The following is an 18,086-nucleotide window of genomic DNA, read 5'->3' as shown; positions in this document are numbered from 1 at the left end:
CTTAAAAACTGGTTCACACGACCTTAAAGGGGCATTTATTACATATTACTGCAGTTTAGTGTAAATATGTGTCATTGTGACTTTTTTTTTTGACAGCTTGCTTTTTCAATTTGTTGCATCTCTTTTGTCTTTTTTTTGTTCAGTCTTTTTTATTTTTCTTTCCTTCGTTTTCCTAGTTTGGCTACAGTGGTTTGTGTCTGAATCATCTACTTGTTCACGATGAAGTTTAATATAATTAGTTTACGTTTTGTCAAATTTGTTTCAGATGGAACATTGGTTATCTTGGGTTTGGGATGAGTTTAAGATGATGCCTAAATTGATTTAGGCGATGCAGTAGGACTTTCCTATGACTCTTCGATCTGGGGTGCTGGGTATTAGATTTATGTGGATTAGATTTATGTACATTGATGTATTTCGTGTAATTTGATTCATCTACTTCATGCTTAATTACAGACTGTGTATTTTTCTTTTCCTTTCGCCGCGTCGACGTTTGTTTGGATTGCAGGTTTGACCCTGTCACACATTTTGGGTTTTCTTTTCCCAGAATAATACTGCCTTGGTGACTTGCCCTTATTGGCATGACTCTATGACTCAGGGCTTTTTAAGGCCCGGCAGTCAGACCTCCCTCCAAAGACGTCGGTCCTGGCGCGCACCTGGCAACCCGGTCGCCGCTCTACTTCTTCCTGGTCGCAGGTTTCTTCTTTCTTTTCTTTTTTTTTCCGTCCGCGCTCCCTGTACGCCGCTAAGCTCCGCCCACCGAGCGGGGCCGGCGCGGCTTGGCGCGGCGCGGAGCGGCGTGAGCGGCTGGGAGCGCAGTGCCGGAGCCCGGAGAGAGCAGCGCTGCAACGGCGGCGGGCTGCGCGAGTTCTAACGCGGATTTCCCCGGGACAGCGGAACACTCATGGTCGACCGGGACCGGCGCCTTTACCGCAACGTCGAGGGGGAAAGGGGGACAGCACCTGGACTACAGGTATGTGGGGTGGATTATTATCTTTTTTTTTTTTTTTTTTGCATTTTTCTTTTATTGTATTCTTTCGTGGAACCGAAACCCATCTGTTCCACCTCCGGGGAACATAAAACGCGTGATCGCCTCGCAGCGCACGAAGCAGGACGACGCTGAGAGCGCTACGCAGCCTTTGCGCCTGGTTAAATGATCCGTAGTTGTATAATTTTTGTTTGTTTGTTGTTTTTGTGCGTCCGATCGCTGTTTTGGCCGGAACGGTCGCTGTCACGGGGCTCTTTGTGCCCGCCGCAGTGAGACGGTACGTGCCGAGCTGCTCGGCGGGGTTGCCACATCTTGCGTTGAAAAAAATAAATAAAATCAAACCTACAATCTAAAATGCTCCAAGATAGTCGGCTCCGCGAAGAAGGTTCGTGTCATTTTACACTCTTTTCCGTGTCGAGCGAGAGGCTTATGATGGATCACTTTATGCTATATGCCACGTCGGGATCGCCATAAAAGTAATTTATTGCCGACGGGAAATCATGCAACTTGCCATCGAACCCGTTGCTTACCGTCTGTTTAATTTACATTTTGCGAGTCTTCGGAAGCCCACGACCCCCGACTGATTGTATTTAACTCTGTTTTTTTTTTTTTTTTTAAAGGAGCGGTTTATAAACGGCGGACCTGGCAACACGGGCGCCGGAGCAGCGATTTGCAACTGGGCACGTAGCTCCGCACTCAGCGCTTCCCGGGGTGGGAGAGCTTTACAATTTCACAGCGATCGTATCGGACCCTTCCGAGCCCCGCCGCTACTCTTCCGGCGTCGTGCTGTCGGTAGTTCGAGGAGGATGTGGGAGGAACAAAAAAAAAAAAAAAACGTGCCTGGCAGCTTTAGAGCTTTTGGTTGTTTAAATACCGTCGGAGCGCCCCGTACTCCTGGAAAGTCTGCCGTGTCTGTGGGGGGAGGGAAAAAAACGTTTCGTAAATGTTGTTAACATTTAAACCTTTCAGTGCACAGCTCTGAATTCACATAATGGCGTTTACAGACAAGAAAGAAAGACTATAATAAAGCCGAAACAGTGTAGAAGAGTGATGGGGGTCTAAAACTAGGGCACGATGAACGTTTTTCGGGTTCTGTCGTACCCCGCCTTGTTGCCCCATCGCACCTTCCACGCAGACCTTTCCGTGGGAATGGGGGGGGGGGGGGGCTAGTGCAGTAATTGAAATGGCGTGTTCGCGTCGGCTTAGCGATTATTTGCCGGCGTTGCGCAACGCCGGAGAAAACCGCAAGTTGAGCGGCCGCGCACGCCTCTCGTAAACGACTTCGCATCTCGCACAGCCCACGCGTGTCGCTTGGTGGAATTCGCCCGCGATCTGGCAACCCCGCCCCCCGGAAGCGGCTGAACTCTCGCTGACACCGGCGCATGCGCGCCGCGGACCGCCCCCCCCACTGGTGCTGAAGTTGCAGAAATTTTATTTATTTATTTATTTTTTGGCTCCGACAGGTCTCTCGGGACGATGGAGGACGCCGTCGCGCACAAGCCGGCGGACGCGACTGACCAGGTCCCGGAGGGGTCCGCCCTGTTCCCGGAGCAGCGGATGGGACTCGGCGACAGCCCCATCCCGCTGGTGAAGCCCTGCTTCAAGAAGAAGCACGGCGCGAGGAAGCTGGACGCCAAATGCCTCCGCGCGCTGGGGGACCCCATCCTGACCACGCTGCTCAGCACGGACGCGCTGGTGGCGGGGGACGGGGTGTTCGTGCCCCGGGCGCAGAGGAGCCTGTGCGGCGCGGCGGTGGCGGCGGCGGCGAAGCAGGCGCGGATCGGCCAGGTGTGCCTGAAGGACGAGGGCGCCGTGTCGGGACTGATGAGCACCGAGGCGGACGCCGCCATGGCCGACCCGGCGTCGGAGCTCCGCGAGGGGGGCCGCAAGGTCTCCATGGACGCCGGCGAGGCGCCGCCCGCGGGCGAGGCCGAGAAGGTCGGAGACGCCGTGGACGGGGCCGGCTCGCCGAAGGGCGAGATGTTCCAGGACAAGAGCGAGGAGGCGTCCCTGGACCTGGTCTTCGAGCTGCTGACCCAGCTGCAGTACCACACGCACCAGGCCGAGGCCGTGTCCATCTGCGTGGACTTCCTGCAGGGGGTCTGCAGCTACGGCAGCGACTGCGCCCGGCACCACACCGTGCTGCCGTACCACTGGCAGATCCGCCGGGCGGACAGCAAGGCGTGGCAGAGCGTGGCGGACGACTCGCAGGAGCAGCTGGAGAGGCTCTACTGCAGTCCGGACCACGAGCAAGTCCGGCTGAAGTACATGTAAGTACCGGCGGCAAGAGTGAAGGTGAAGTCAGTGCAGCACAGCACGCGGTGACACAGCGAAACGTGTCCTCTGCATTTAACCGTCACACTTGGTGAGCAGTGGACAGCCATGAAGGCCCAGGTTCAAATCCCGCTTACTACCATTGTGTCCCTGAGCAAGACACTTAACCCTGAGCGTCTCCAGGGGGGGACTCTGGATAAGGGCGTCTGGTAAATGCGGTAAATGTGAACGTAAATGTAATGACAGGTGTGCGGGAACGGTGCTTCGGGATCCAAACCCACGACCTACTGATTGCGGGGGACGCTTCCTCACCCGCTACTCGTGCCGGGACGCCGTCCCGCTGTTGTAACCGGCGTGCGGGACGTTGAGTTCGTTGCTCTCTCTCCCTCCTGGGAATGATGTCAGCGCGACGGAGAGACGGGCAGCTTGCATCATTCTGTGAATTGAGGCAGCGGTGCCCACGCTGGCATGGCTGACTCAGTCTGCACCCGTGTGTGTGTGTGTGTGTGTGTGTGTGTGTGTGTGATTCTCTCCGTAAGCCTCCTGTTGGCCGGCCTCTGATGAGGAAGTGTGTTGTCGACTGTAAGCGGTGAACTTGCATGACCTGCTGCTGCCCGACGCGGTCACACACACACACACACACACACACACACACACACACACGCACACAGTCACACGCACTCCCTACATCGGCGGCGGGAGGTTCAGGCGCGTTTGTAGGCGCGTAGATAAATGCGACACACGCAAGCACATTCCTGCAGGCAAGGTCACGGCGAATTCTGCCTTAAAGTCACACGGCGTCCAGTTCGCGCTGCGCCTTGTACCTCACATACAAAACAGACGTGGAATAGATCGTCTTACGCGGCAGATCGTTTGGCAGCGGGGACAATGGCGATTTGTTTAACAAAAAAAAAGCGCGTTTTGTTTGAGAGAGACTTTAAACTGGATCTGTATGCAAAACCCGAACGCCAAAAGGAAGTGGTTTGGTGGCGGCCGAGCGAGATGCGCTCTGCTCTGATTACAATTTTATTTGGTTTTTTTCGGAGGGGCCGAACCGAGAGAGAGGGGGGGGGGGGCATTTCGCGGTTGCCAGGTCGTAGCCGGGCGCAGTAATTACACCGTCGCGCTCGTATCAGGTTACCTCCGCGTTCGCTCACCCACACCAGGTTCCCCGTAGCGATGTGGGGTAGCCGTGGCAACCACATGCAGTTAAGTGCAGGCAAGGACTGGGCCAGCATGAGATGGCAAATAAACCGGGAAGGTGGGGTGGGGGCGCCTCACAAACGAGTGTTGTCTGTTTCTGTTGACCTGGCAACGCGGGGAGGGTGATTTGAGCTGCTTTGTGTGCGTTGGAGTGGTTGAGTGGAGGTTCTGGGGGGGTAAAGATGCTCGCTCTCTCACCTCCAGACCTCCCCTGGGATTGTGTGTGTGTGTGTGTGTGTGTGTGTGTGTGTGTGTGTGTGTGTGTGTGTGTGTGTGTGTGCATTTGGGGCTAGTGTCTGCTTTCACAGTTTATCAGTATTTTTATATATATATTTTTTTAAAGGCTGATCCATGCCACACGTTAATGGCTTCACTGGCAGCGTTAATGGAAGGTTGACTGTCTAAAGAACAGAAACTCCCAGTGTACCAAGGGCACTGTGATCCGATCTGAAACTAAGGTGTGTGTGTGTGTGTGTGTGTGTGTGTGTGTGTGTGTGTGTGTGTGTGTGTGTGCGTGTGCGTGTCAGAGGGAGAAGTGAAGATAACATGACAGACGGCCCATGAAATGATTCACTCGGGCGAGGTCGCACTGCCTTTTCATTACCCAGCTCTGTCTCTTAACCCTTACCTAGCCAAGTCCCTCGTCCTCCGGCCCGCGTTCCCGTGAGCCCCCTGTTGCCCGCAGGCCAGCTTGAGCCTTTTGCGGCGCAGCAATTTCCTCCCTCCCCCCCCCCCCCCCCCCCCCGTTTGTTCTTTCTCTAAATCTCTTCCCCCTTTCATCCCCGCCCCGTCGCTCTTGACGCTCGGCATTAGAGGCTGAAGAGAGAGGGCAGAGATCCGGCAAATTCAATATTCTCGGTCCCATTCTCTCTTTTTACGGATCACTTGCGCCGTAAATAAGAACACTTGCAATAATATTCGCTCCTCGTTGAGGACACAGAACGTGTGAAGACAAAATAGTTTCAAGGAAAACTAAACAAATTTGTTCTAGCCTCTTTAAACATTGAGCTCCTAGTATATTTAGTCTTTGGACGGACCATCACACCCAGGAACCTCACAGCAAAAAAGCCATCTTAACAAGCCAGAAAATCTTGTTTTTAACATTTTTAAGAAAAAAAAAAAAAGTATTTTTCTCTGTCCTCTTTCCATACAGATAATGTTTTTATTATTATTATTATTATTATTATAACAATAATATTACAGTGCAATACGGTATTGCCGTGATTTATCGCCATTGGTTATGGTTCACGTTTGCACGTATTGGAGAAAGTTGCCAGGTTGGTTGTTTCCTGCCGCCCCGCGCGTACGGTGTGGGCCTGTTTTTCGTGCCGCTTCAGACGTTTAAGGGCCGCCGCGGGTTTTCTTACGCTGTCGTCCAGACAGGGATGTGTCACCGTGGACGTTGGTGCGGGGATGACGGAGTAGCCGTGGTAACTGTTCAGTAGACACGGCAGTAGTGTTTCAGCGTGTAGGATAGGCTCGTGTGTGTGTGTGTGCGTGTGTGTGTCCCCGTCCCTTCAGCCCGTCGGAGATCTTCTCCTTTTTTTTTTTTTCTTTCTTTTCTTCCTTCATGCTAGACTTCCTCTGCTAAGAGGAGGAAATGAGAGCCGCGAGGCGGTGAATGGAAAGTAGAAGGGGGGAGGCTGGGCCGGGCCCGGCGCTGGGCCGCTGTGATGTTCTGCTTGTAAACGGGCGCGGGGGGACGTTAGGAATGCCCTCCGCGGCTCCGGATCAGACGCCGCGCGCGCGAGAAGACGTGACCGTGCCGCCTCTGCCGGAGTCGGCCTGCACGGCGTGGGTCAGCTGGCTGTGTGGTAATCCAGTTTTGGCAACGGACGACACGGGGACGGTGGTCCCGGCGCGAGAGGAAACCGGACTGGGACGTCCCGTGTCTCCTGATAGCCTCTCGTCTGTCTGTGTGTGTGTGTGTGTGTGTGTGTGTGTGTGTGTGTGTGTGTGTGTGTGTGTGTGTGTGTACACACCCTCACATAGCTCGGTCTCACGTGACGGTCTGGTCTGCGGGCGCGGTGCGTGGGATTGCGTGCTTGCTGCTCGCATGTGTGTGTTGCCGTTCGGCCCTTTCTGGTGGTGTGACGTGTGTGTTGGGGTGTGAAACACGCTGGCATGCGGGCCGCCCCTTTGTTTTGAATATGGGTTAATTGAAGTGTGTGTCACCTGAGCGCATGATTTGTGTGCGGAACAAAGTGATACACAGCAGCACAGCACACGGTGCACACAGTGAAATGTGTCCTCTGCATTTAACCCATCACCCTTGGTGAGCAGTGGGCAGCCATGACAGGCGCCCGGGGAGCAGTGTGTGGGGACGGTGCTTTGCTCAGTGGCACCTCGGCGGATCGGGATTCGAACCGGCAACCTTCTGATTACGGGGCCGCTTCCTTAACCGCTAGACCACCACTGCCACACTGTGTGTGCCAGCCAATCATTCTCATTCGCCGAGGCTACCGGCGATGCAATATGCTGCGACGCTGTTAGGAACCGGCTCGGACCATAAAGATAGACGACACCGTGAAAAAAAACAGAAGTGTGCAATGCGCCGTGGCGTCCCACGGGCACGCGTCCTGTTGGAACATTTCCCGCACTTGCTTTTGCGGTTTCAACATGGTTCTCGTTCTCGTTCATGGGGGTTGTAGTGCGCCCACCGTCCGTTGTTCCGGTACCGCGGGCGAAGCCCCGTTTAATGGCGGCCTGTTCCTTTAAACGCACACACTCTATATATCATGTAAAGATTGTGCCTGCTCTGTGAGCAAAATCTCTGTTCAGCTGTGACACGCGTCCCGCATGTCAACTTAAATACATAAATCGCCGGTCCGTCCGTGATGCAGGAAACAAAAGGAGGGATGAAGGCGAGCTTTGTCTCCGTCCAGTAATCGGATCACTTCCCCTTTTTCTGTCCCATTCCAACTGACCACAAACCGCAGCCGGCACAGAGGTGCTTTTTAATGGCATGTTAGAAGCGTGTCTGTGTTTTTGTGTGTGTGTGTGTGTAGGCCTGGGGGAGTACACAAGGGGTGGATGCAGTCAGAGGCTAATTATCAAAGGCTTTTTCCTCTCCGCCCTGCTTATTTGAAACATGTTAGGGCTCTGGACCGAACATGCTCATTATTACCGAGCAGCACTGCCATTAGAGAGCATGGGCATGACTGTGTGTGTGTGTGTGTGTGTGTGTGTGTGTGATGAATATAGGAGACAGATGTAGCTGTCGTTGTCCCGTGAAGCCCCCGGCGGGGGTCTGGACAGGCTCAGCGGCTCATGCATTGTCATGATAAGTTGGCCTGGTGAACCCAGACCCCGGGACACCTCGGTCCCTCTAGATCCTCCCTTCGGGACGAGATCCCTGCCAATCGGCGCGCGAGAGGGGACGGTGCGTTATGTACAACCTCTTCCCGACTCGTCAGGTGACCGCGCCCTTTAGACCACCTCTAGAGGAAGGAATAGACGGTGATTACCGTACCCAGGAGAATGTGTCGTCATGGACACGGTCACTCTGTGATGAGGTCAGGGGCACATCAAAAGAGAACGGGGAGGAAGGAGCGCCGCGGCTTATTACCTCCACGTGACGGCACTTCACAGAGAAGGTTTATCCTGTTCTCTTTCATCCGACCTCTCTCTCTCTCTCTCTTTCTCATTTGTCCCTTTTTCAGTCTTTTATGACACTTTATCTAGCAGATTATATGTCACAATTTTGCCACCCACCTACGAGGCCACGTTCCACTCGCTCCTACTGAGGGGGAATGAAAGAAGTGGGGGGTCTGGAGGGGGTGTGGCGGTGGGGGGGCAGAGGGAGGTCAGCCCGGACCCCCGCAGCGGGGCGGGGGCAGCAGCAGCAGCATGGGGCGCCGCCCGTGGCAGCGAGTCCAGACTCGCGACGAGCGCAGAGAATCGTCCTTTGCACCTGATTTAACCGGCGGAATGTTATTTGTAGAGGGCGGCCACGCCCGGGGTCGGGGGGGCGTAACGGCCACGTTTCCTCGGGTCGCCCTGTTGCTGTAGGCGTTGCTATGGGGGCAGGTTGCTGTGGCGGATACCTGAGCGCATGCAGGCCAGCGGCTAAAAGCCACCGCAGGTGTGCCGGGAACCCCCGCCCCCCCCCCCGGAGTGTGTGTTGTCACACAAAAGACAGAGGAGATGGAAGGACAAAGGACCTGCTGGTCTGCTGTGGGGCGCAGGGTCACGGCGGCGAATGAGGCGCACGCTTGATTAACCCTGCGAGGGCCGACGGCAGAGAGACATGAATAACCGACACGATCTGCGTACTGTACGTGGCACGGTTCGGGGCGGTGGAGCGGGAACGCGAGGTCCTGCCATTTATTTTACGTCATTTTTCTTACTAGGCTCATAACTAGAGCGCATTCTGTCGTGTAAGTGACCTACACGAGTGACGAAGCACCAGCGTCCCGGCAGCGCCGCTCGGCCATTATCTGCCAAAGTCCATCACAGGACACGTGACGCCGGGACGCGAACGCGCAGCTGCTGCCCCGGTTTCAGCTCGGCTCAGGGCAGAAAACAGAATTGCAACATAATGAAATCATTACTCGCATTTATGGAGAGAGAGAGAGAGAGGTAATATTTCAGCTCCCAACAATCACAGCAAACTCTTTATTAATTCTGCTAATTCAGGTTTAGGGGGGGGGGGGGGGGGGGGGGGGGGGGGGGCATCCTCGTCCTTCTAATTTCTGCCGCTGAGCTCGTGTTTGTAACAGGGCGTCCGCAGCACGTGGCAGACGGAGCGAGTTCAGTACAGAGAGGTGACGTAGGGGACACAGGCTGCCGGGCTGCGGCCAACCCGCACAGTTGTAGTTATTCTCTCTCTCTCTCTTTAACTTGTTTATTGAATTATTATTGGATATCTTATCTTTATTTTCATTATGGGCTTTTTTTTTTTTTTTTTTCTGTACCTCAAAATTTGGGAAAAAGACTAAACTAAGACGCGCCGTGGGCACGTCCCAGTCTGGGAGGCAGCGCTGTGGATTTAATAGTCCCAGTTCATGAAGGATCAAAACCCATCACAGTTAAAACTGTAATTCTTTTAGCTTTTTCTGACCAGCCTGTCAGACACACAACCATATAAGTTATAACCATAAGCCGTGGACTTTAATGCGCGTGATTGTGTTTCCGTTTCCGGCTCGCCGCGGCCGCAGCGGGTCGTCCTCTGGGGGGTTCCGTCACGCTGTGACGAGGTCTCGAGGCTGCGGAATATTTATTAGTCAGCGCGATGATAAATTTCTACCAAAATACATCACATTAACATGGTCGAGAAGCACATTTTTATTTCAGCACGAGCTGCGCAAAGGAAAAGCACTTTTGTCCAAGAGTGTGTGTTTGGGACACTGAGTGTGTGTGTGTGTGTGTGCCGTGCAGAGAATGTGAAAGACACAGCGTCCGGGACAGAGTGCTCCCCACACTGCGGTGGTGTGCACGCGATTCATCACTTGATCCGACCTGAGAGGAGTGGGAAGGGCTGGGGGGTCTCGGGCGTGATGCCGGCACCGGCCGCGTGGTTTGTGTGTCGAGCAGCGAACATTCTCACCCGCCTGTTTTTTTGCGTGTGGGTATTTGCCCTAAATGAGTTGTGTGGTTTACGCTCAGGAACCCTGTCGTGACCCTCGCTGACCTTCTTCCTTTCCTGGTCTGGAGGGGAATTGGGGGGTTGGGGGGGGGGCTTGTGTGGTCGTCAAAGTTGTCCTTTACTCTAGCATGAGGTGAAGCATGAAGTTCTAATGTCATGGAACACTGAGGTTATTTAACTATACTTATTGTTTATACAGTCCAGGCCAAAAGTTTGGACACCTTCTCATTCAATGTGTTTTCTTTATTTTCATGACCATTTACGTTGGTAGATTCTCACTGAAGGCACCAAAACTATGAATGAAAACATGTGGAGTTATGTACTTAACAAAAAAAGGTGAAATAACTGGAAACATGCTTAATATTCTAGTTTCTTCAAAATAGCCGCCCTTTTCCCTGATTAATGCTTTACACACTCCTGGCATTCTCTCGATGAGCTTCAAGAGGTCGTCACCTGAAATGGTTTCCCAACAGTCTTGAAGGAGTTCCTCTTTACCTTCACTCTGCGGTCCAGCTCACCCCAAACCATCTGGATTGGGTTCAGGTCCGGTGACTGTGGAGGCCAGGTCTCCACTTTTTGTTAAGTACATAACTCCACATGTGTTCATTCATAGTTTTGATGCCTTCAGTGAGAATCTACCAATGTAAATGGTCATGAAAATAAAGAAAACACATTGAATGAGAAGGTGTCCAAATGTTTGACCTGTACTGTATATAGTGTTGCACTTATTACATACATATATTGTTAAATTGAATTGGTGACTATTTTAAAGAATGTTATAATCTAATGTTTGAATAAATGCATATATTGATATTTTATCTTGATTTTAATATGATAGTAGTTATCATTACTGTCACAATGGCAATAAAGATGATATTTGGATTTGGACTGTGGCACCCCGAACCTCCCTCACCCTTCTCGTTCATCCAGAAGGGCCCTTCATTTTCTTGCTTTTCATTTTTTTAATCCGGAATCACTTCAGGGTGATTACAGTTTTTTTTTTCCCCTCCCTCTCTCTCCCTCTTGTTTCTATCCTTCATCCCCCTTGAAGGGTGGTTGGGTGGTCCTGGCAGAGTTGATGGGTACATCCTGCTCTGGCCACGGTAATTCCCCCGGAGGCAGTCTAGCCAAACTTTTGACCCCCTAACCCTAAATCCTCTTAGTCTGGACCAGAAGTAGGATTGATCTGTCCATTAATAGAGAGTGGTCGGCACCCCCAGAGGATGGCCTGAAAATCTGTGTGTGTGTGTGTTTGGGACACCAGACGGGGGAGGGGGATTCAAAACCTTACACGTTTTTACTTATTTCGCTTTTTAAATGGCTCACTGTGTGTGTGTGTGTGTGTGTGTGTGTGTGTGTGTGTGTGTGTGTGTGTGTGTGTGTTTTTGTGCGTGCGTGTTAGATGTTTGCCTCGTATTGACCGTCTAACCTCTCCTCACACAGGGGCCGATTGTTTACGCTGGACTTCAGTGCCATGCAGGTGTGTGACCTGGAGTTCGACCAGGTCAGACGTCTGTCCACGCCCTCCAGCTCCGTCACCACGACCCCCAGCAGCGGCAGCCCCACCCCCAACTGCCTCACCGTGTGGAAGTACTACTGCAGAGACAACTTCGGCTGGAGGGAATACTCTGAGGTAACGGTCCCAAACCCTCATGGACTGGCAATATGCACAAAAACGGTATTATTCAATTAATGGTGACAAATTAAAGGAGACAGCAACATACAGTGTGTTAGCGGTCCTTCATCTGCCACCAGAACAACTTCTCCAGTCTCTCTTCCTTTAATTTGAAGGAAAGGCACCATTCTTCCTGAAATTCTTTTGTTTGGATCTGGTGACAGAAGGCCATATGCATAGTGGGTGACACACTCGCCTATGAACCAGAAGACCCAGGTCCAAACCCCACCTACTACTATTGCTCATCCCTGAGCAAGACACTTAACCCCGAGTGTCTCCTGGGGGACTGTACCTGTAACTACTGATTGTAGGGCTTCTGGTAAATGTAGGGTAAAATGTAACTGGCCCCATTTGTGGGGGCTTTTGTTCACTTTTGCCGTCTCATGGCCGTTTAATATAGGGTTTAGAGCGCTAGAGTCTCTGGAGTGAAGCCATGTGACTAATGTGATTTTTAGAAGTTCAACATTGCACACCTTGGCCACACCTTGCGATTAATAGCTTGACTCGTTTTATGCTTACTGGCCCCCATTCAGCACAGGAGATTAATGTGTGTGTGTGTTTGTGTTGGTTTGAACACAGTGTGTAGTGTGAGCAACCGTCCCACCCTGAAGACGTCCTGTTCTGCCTGCAGAGATCGTCATTTATTCCTTCCAGTCACATTGACCAGCCTGGCTTGTTCTGGGGAAAACTGAGAGTCAGAGTTGTTCTGATTGGCTTGTTGTCTCGTTGTCCCCGCAGCCAGTGGTGCGGCTGATCGAGGAGGCCAGCGGGCGTGGCCTGAAGGAGGTACGCTTCATCACGCTGCAGAACCAGTACATCCTGAACATCCGCGAGGGCTTCCAGCAGAATGCCGTGTTCGGCTTCCGTCGGCAAATCAAGAAGAGGCCGCTCTTCCTGTCCTCCGTCATGCTCACGCCTTACTTGCAGTAAGTAATCATGGAAACGTTCTTCACGGCCCCTGGCCCTGCATGCTGGATGATAGAAAACGAGAAGGAAGGGAGGGGGTGTGGGTGGACAAAGGTGAATGTAAGTAGAACGTGAGCTGAGGATGTTGTCCAGGGGACATTCTCTTGTTGCTGTCCCTCACGCCATCTCTTCCCGTGACAACACCCCTTGTCCCACCCTGGCAGACATGATGATGATCTCTTATCCGAAATGTATTTTACTGCTCCCCTTTCAGAATCAATTTACACAGAAAGTACTGTGTCCGACTGCATTATTGGGGGCCACGCTTAATATGAGGTTTATTGTTCACTGGGAACTCTGGGTAACGGCACCTTCTCGATGAGACTGAATACCTAAAAGTAGATGACAGCGGATCTTCTAAAGGTCCGATATAAAGCACCGGCGGTTGTTGGTGAGGCCTGTTCGTCATGAAAACAGCCTGGAGGTGCAGTAGACCAGTTTCACAGCCTGCTGCTGTACATTTTTACTTTACATGCTTCAGCATCAGAAAGGTTTATTCATATCATTTTTGCAGACACATGAATTAAAATTAATATATAATAATAATATATAATATATTTTAAAAATCCATATATATATATATATATATTAAAGATCTGAAATGAGTGATTGCTCTAATGTGCAGAATAATAAATATTGAAGGCTTGTTGCCCATAACATTTGTGCACATATGACCAGATTTTGACATGGAACGTCCTATACAGCTCCTGGTATGCCGTTCCCTGCCAACAACAGAGATATCATTTTATTGATCGGTTTGAGGTTTGTCACGCACATTACTCAAGGCGCCACGCAGTAAGATGTCAGGTCTAGCCGGGACATCTTAGGCAAGAACGTTCTCTGTCCCGCCTGGTGACTCCTGTTCCCAGGACAGTGCCAGTGCTCTGCACTGTGTACACACACACACACACACACACACACACACACACACACACACACACACACAATAGCCTTCTTTTTAAACAAATTTCAGCTAATGACAACAGCGAAAGTCTGCGAGCGATTAAAACACACACGTCAACGTTGTTTTCCTTCCTTTTCAGGTCTTCTGCGTCAGACCTATTGTCACTCGTCCCCGTTTGTCTCTTTCTTCTCACTCCCCGATTTGCATCCCACGGCCGCAGCTGTAATGAGACTAACCTCGCTTCACTTCTGCTGCAGATTATCCCCTCTCTGTCATAATCACTCGTGGTTCTGGGTCCCAGAGGGTCCCAGTGCTTCTAATAGGAACGTTGGGATTATCTGGGGTCCATTGAGGGACCTTTTCCTTAAAATAGGTTCTATCCATCAAGCCTAAATGCTCAGGGAACAACAAAAATCTGATCCAGATTGAGCATTTAACTGGGGCGTGTTGTAAACCCCATTTTCTGACTGTATAGAAACATTGCAGACCAGAATTTTGTAGAGTTTCTGCTTTGCTCTGTGTTTGTTGCACAAGCATGTTATTTATTTAGTTTATTTGGTCATAGTTGGCTGCAGAGCAGGTCCTTTAAACACTTTTGGACTTTGTGTGTGTGTGTGTGTGTGTGTTTCTGCATCTTTGAGAGGTGCAAATGGCCTCATACATACAGGATCAACCTAAAATTGAGTTAAAGTTTTTGGTATAATTACTTGGGCTACTTCCGGGTAGATACCCATTTACAGTGCGTGTGTAGGATGATTACTGTTATCCAGTCACATGACCATGCATTAATGTAAGTGAGTGACAGTACTGCAGCCTGCAGTTAGCAACAATAGCAACACCACCACCTAAGAATCACCGAATGGGCTGCTATGCCTGTAGACCACAGCAGGAATGTGTTCACTCAAACACAAAATAAATCATGGTTATTATTCTATTATATGTTAATAATTTTTTGTTTTTTTTTTGTCTCTTCAGGACCCTGGGCGGCCTCTCCTCGACTTTCCTGTCCTCTCTGGAAACTTCCGGAAACTCCCATCTGCTCTCACCGACTTCCAACACCCCCCCGAAGATATTCCCAGAGACCTGGGTGTCCATGAGCACCTGCCAGGACTTCCTCCAGGTGCCCGTATCCCGCGACGACCGCAGCTACCGGACCGTCTACAGTCTCTTCCACAAGACGGTGCCCGAGACCAAGTTCCGCATCATGAAGATCCTCCGAGTTCAGAACCCTTTCCTCTGGGAGAAGTACAAAAGGTGAGTACGGTCGGAGGCGTTGGTATTTTGAGGCTTCGGCGTTTTTTTTTTGCTTTGTTTTCTCTCTCTCTTAGTGTGGTGGGCGCACCAACCACCACAACTGCATCTGCAGCGTGCGTGCATGAAATGAATAGGGTTAGTGTGCGTGTGTTTGCGCAGCTGCGTCCGTGCGGTGGCGGCATGAAGGGCTGTTAGGGCGAGAGCGTACGAAGGAGAAGCGTCGCCCCGGAAGCTGAAGGAGCAGAGCGAGGAGAGGGAGAGTCGATGAGTCAGGAGGCGCTCTACCTGTTGGTGTGTGTGTGTGTGTGTGTGTGTGTGTGTGTGTGTGTGTGTGTGTGTGTGTGTGTGTGTGTGTGTGTGTGTGTGTGTTCATACCTGTCTCTGTACCCAGTGAAGGGTACAAGGTCAGTCTTCTGAGATGAGAGGCATCAGGGCTCTTAATTACATTCAAATGTGTCTGTGTGTTGGAGTGTGTCCTATTGGTAGGCCACAAGGGTAGTTTTTTTTTGTTTTTTAGGTATAATGAATCTATGAAATATATGTTTGTCTGCTACACAGTCACTTTATATGAATGTGCGTGTGAGTGTGAATATATGTTTGTGTAATGAATAATTTCGAATGGCAGTGTGGGTTTTAGTTCAGTGGATAGTTTGTTTCATGTAGCCGGTGCAGGTGAGACATTAGACAGGACCTCTCATTCACCGCATACGTCAATCGGTGATCACTGGGCGCCTTGTCCCGTCAAGAGATAGAGAGAGAGAGACACACGCAGGCACTATAGGGACCAGATTAACTCGGCAGAATGGAAAACGAGCAGAGAAACGGAGCGGCGCGGAGCAAAAGCGAGACAGCAGATGGGGCAGAGAGACACGGGGTCTGTGGAGGAGGCGAAGCTGCCAAGAAAGAAAGAGAGGCGACTGGAGGTGACGCTTGAGCCGGCAGCTCTGGGTCACCGTGTCCTAGCTGTGTGTGTGTGTGTGTGTGTGTGTGTGTGTGTGTGTGTGTGTGTGGCTGGCTGGGGCCGGCTACAGGCGGCACGGTCAGGGGAGCTTTTTGTTGCTAGCGCACAGCACTACACTTCCCCCGAACAATAGAATCAAACACTGTTGATAACGTCCGTCCGTCCCCCGCTCACATGTCTCACAGAGGCGGCTGTGACCGCCCTGCGCCCGACGCTCTTCATAAACACGCCTCCCTCGCTTTTAATCTCTCGCCCAGTTCAGGCCAGTTCACATGACCGGACTGCGCCCGACGCGCAGTATTTCCAAAGCAGATATACGAGGACATGGCAGCAGCTCAACAAGAGCTTTAAACAGGCATACATTTATACACACACACACACACAAACATTCATACGCAGCATGTACCGACTGTGTAGCAGACGCTCTTATCCAGATCAGCAGTGACGGGGACAGTCCCTCCTGGAGACACTCAGGATTAAGGGTCTTGCTCAGGGACACGATGGTAGTAAGTGGGGTTCGAACCTGGGACTTAGTGGTCTTTTGATTCACAGGCAATTCTCATAAATTGCAGTGTTTTATAACAATGAGAAAAATGTGACGGATGGTCCTCCGCAGGGTTAAAAAATGTGGTTCCTCTGTCAATAAAAAAAAAAAAAAAAAAACTTTCTTTCTCACACAAAGTTAAGTGGTCAAAATGAAAGCCTGACCATGACATACTGATTTATTGTCCCACCCAGTCATGTATTTCACGTTGTATATGTCACCCCTTGTGACGTTGTCCCTCTCAATTTTGAGATTGAAAGTCTCAGACTTTACTGGTAACCGGGCGAATTTTTCTCCTGCTGGAGAAAGTTACCACAAAGTCTTTTTCTCTCTAGACACTCGTGATTTTTTATTTTATTTTTTTTTTTATGTCCGCCCTTTTTTCTTTGGCTACATAATGCTCTCTGTTCCGGTAGTGTTCTCTGCTGTGAAACCGCTCCGAGACAAAGTGCTAAAGAACGTTCTCTCGGGTCCGTCTTGTCCTGTAACAGCACAGGGAGCTTCGGGGTTGACGGAATGTTCTGGACTTTTTGACTTCGTGGCGTTGAGTCAATTTGCCCGTGATGATGATGATGATGGAATTTCGGTCGTAGGCATTTCTGCTTAATCAACCTTTTCCTGTTTTGTCTCGGCAGGAAGAAGGAGTACATGTCGCGGCGCATGTCGGAGATGGACCGCATGCTGAACGAGCGCCACCTCTTCCACGGCACCTCCCAGGACGTGGTGGAGGGCATCTGCAAGCACAACTTTGACCCGCGCGTGTGCGGCAAACATGCCACCATGTTCGGCCAGGGCAGCTACTTCGCCCGTAAGGCCGTCTACTCCCACAACTTCTCCAAACGCTCGCCCAAGGGCGTGCACTACATGTTTCTGGCCAAGGTGCTGACGGGCAAGTTCACGGTGGGCAACCCCTCCATGCGCCGGCCGCCCCCTCTCAGCCCGCGGGACCCCTCCAGCGACCTGTTCGACTCTTGCGTGGACAACTGGATGGACCCGCAGATCTTCGTCATCTTTAACGACGACCAGAGCTACCCGTACTTCATCATTCAGTATGAGGAGGTGTCAAGCACTGTGGCCATATGAGGAAACTCCGCCCCTTCCCCATGATGCATGGACTGGAATATGGTGGGGGTCAGCGGAGGTGTCTCCTGGAGGCGGTACTTTTGGGGGACGTAAGGACCTGGCGGTCCCATATTACTACTCCAAATCCCACTTCACTGAGGCGTAGGGCTGCGTGCGATGGTGTGTGTGCTTAATGATCCAATGTCCTCACACCACCCTGTAATCTGAAACAGGTCTGTGTGTGTGTGTGTGTGTGTGTGTGTGTGTGTGTGTGTGTGTGTATGTTTGTGGCCCTACTCGAACCTCTTCGAACCTATTTCACTCCTCAGTGACGGACAAGCTGTTGGCGTCCAGCAGCTCTCGGTTGTGTGTGGGTATGCGTGGGAGAGTGAAAGGACGTTGTGTGGACTCGTGTCAGTGTGGCGGCCGCAGTTGGACTGGATGCTGCTGGGACTGTGCAACATTTGCTCCCTGGAAAAAAAAAAAAAAAAAAAAAAAGACAAGACTTCATCCCCCGCTGCCTTCCGCTTTCCGTACATATTTTGTGAGAAAAGTTGTACATATGTCCTCCTTGTTTATATTTGAACTCTGTGCCTTTTGTGCATAAATAAAATGTTTATTTATGTTAGCTAATGTAACATTGAGTAAATAAAAAAAAAAAAAGTTTAAAA

The 18,086-nt window shown here is 51.2% G+C and overlaps 1 protein-coding gene across 1 annotated transcript; it reads left to right on the top strand.

Annotated features, from left to right (window-relative positions):
* The first annotated feature begins 646 nt into the window (after window positions 1-646).
* tiparp (TCDD-inducible poly(ADP-ribose) polymerase) lies at window positions 647-18,086 on the top strand. The gene is made up of 6 exons (XM_028963021.1): window positions 647-970; window positions 2,449-3,255; window positions 11,493-11,682; window positions 12,463-12,650; window positions 14,570-14,848; window positions 16,989-18,086. The coding sequence occupies exons 2-6, from the start codon at window positions 2,462-2,464 to the stop codon at window positions 17,434-17,436; spliced, it is 1,899 nt and encodes a 632-aa protein (XP_028818854.1). The 5' UTR covers window positions 647-970; window positions 2,449-2,461; the 3' UTR covers window positions 17,437-18,086.

Source organism: Denticeps clupeoides, chromosome 19 (assembly GCF_900700375.1).
Source record: "Denticeps clupeoides chromosome 19, fDenClu1.1, whole genome shotgun sequence".
NCBI classification, from domain to species: Eukaryota; Metazoa; Chordata; class Actinopteri; order Clupeiformes; family Denticipitidae; genus Denticeps; species Denticeps clupeoides.
The sequence above is the reverse complement of the archived record's forward strand: the minus strand, read 5'-3'. Positions and strand labels throughout refer to the sequence as shown.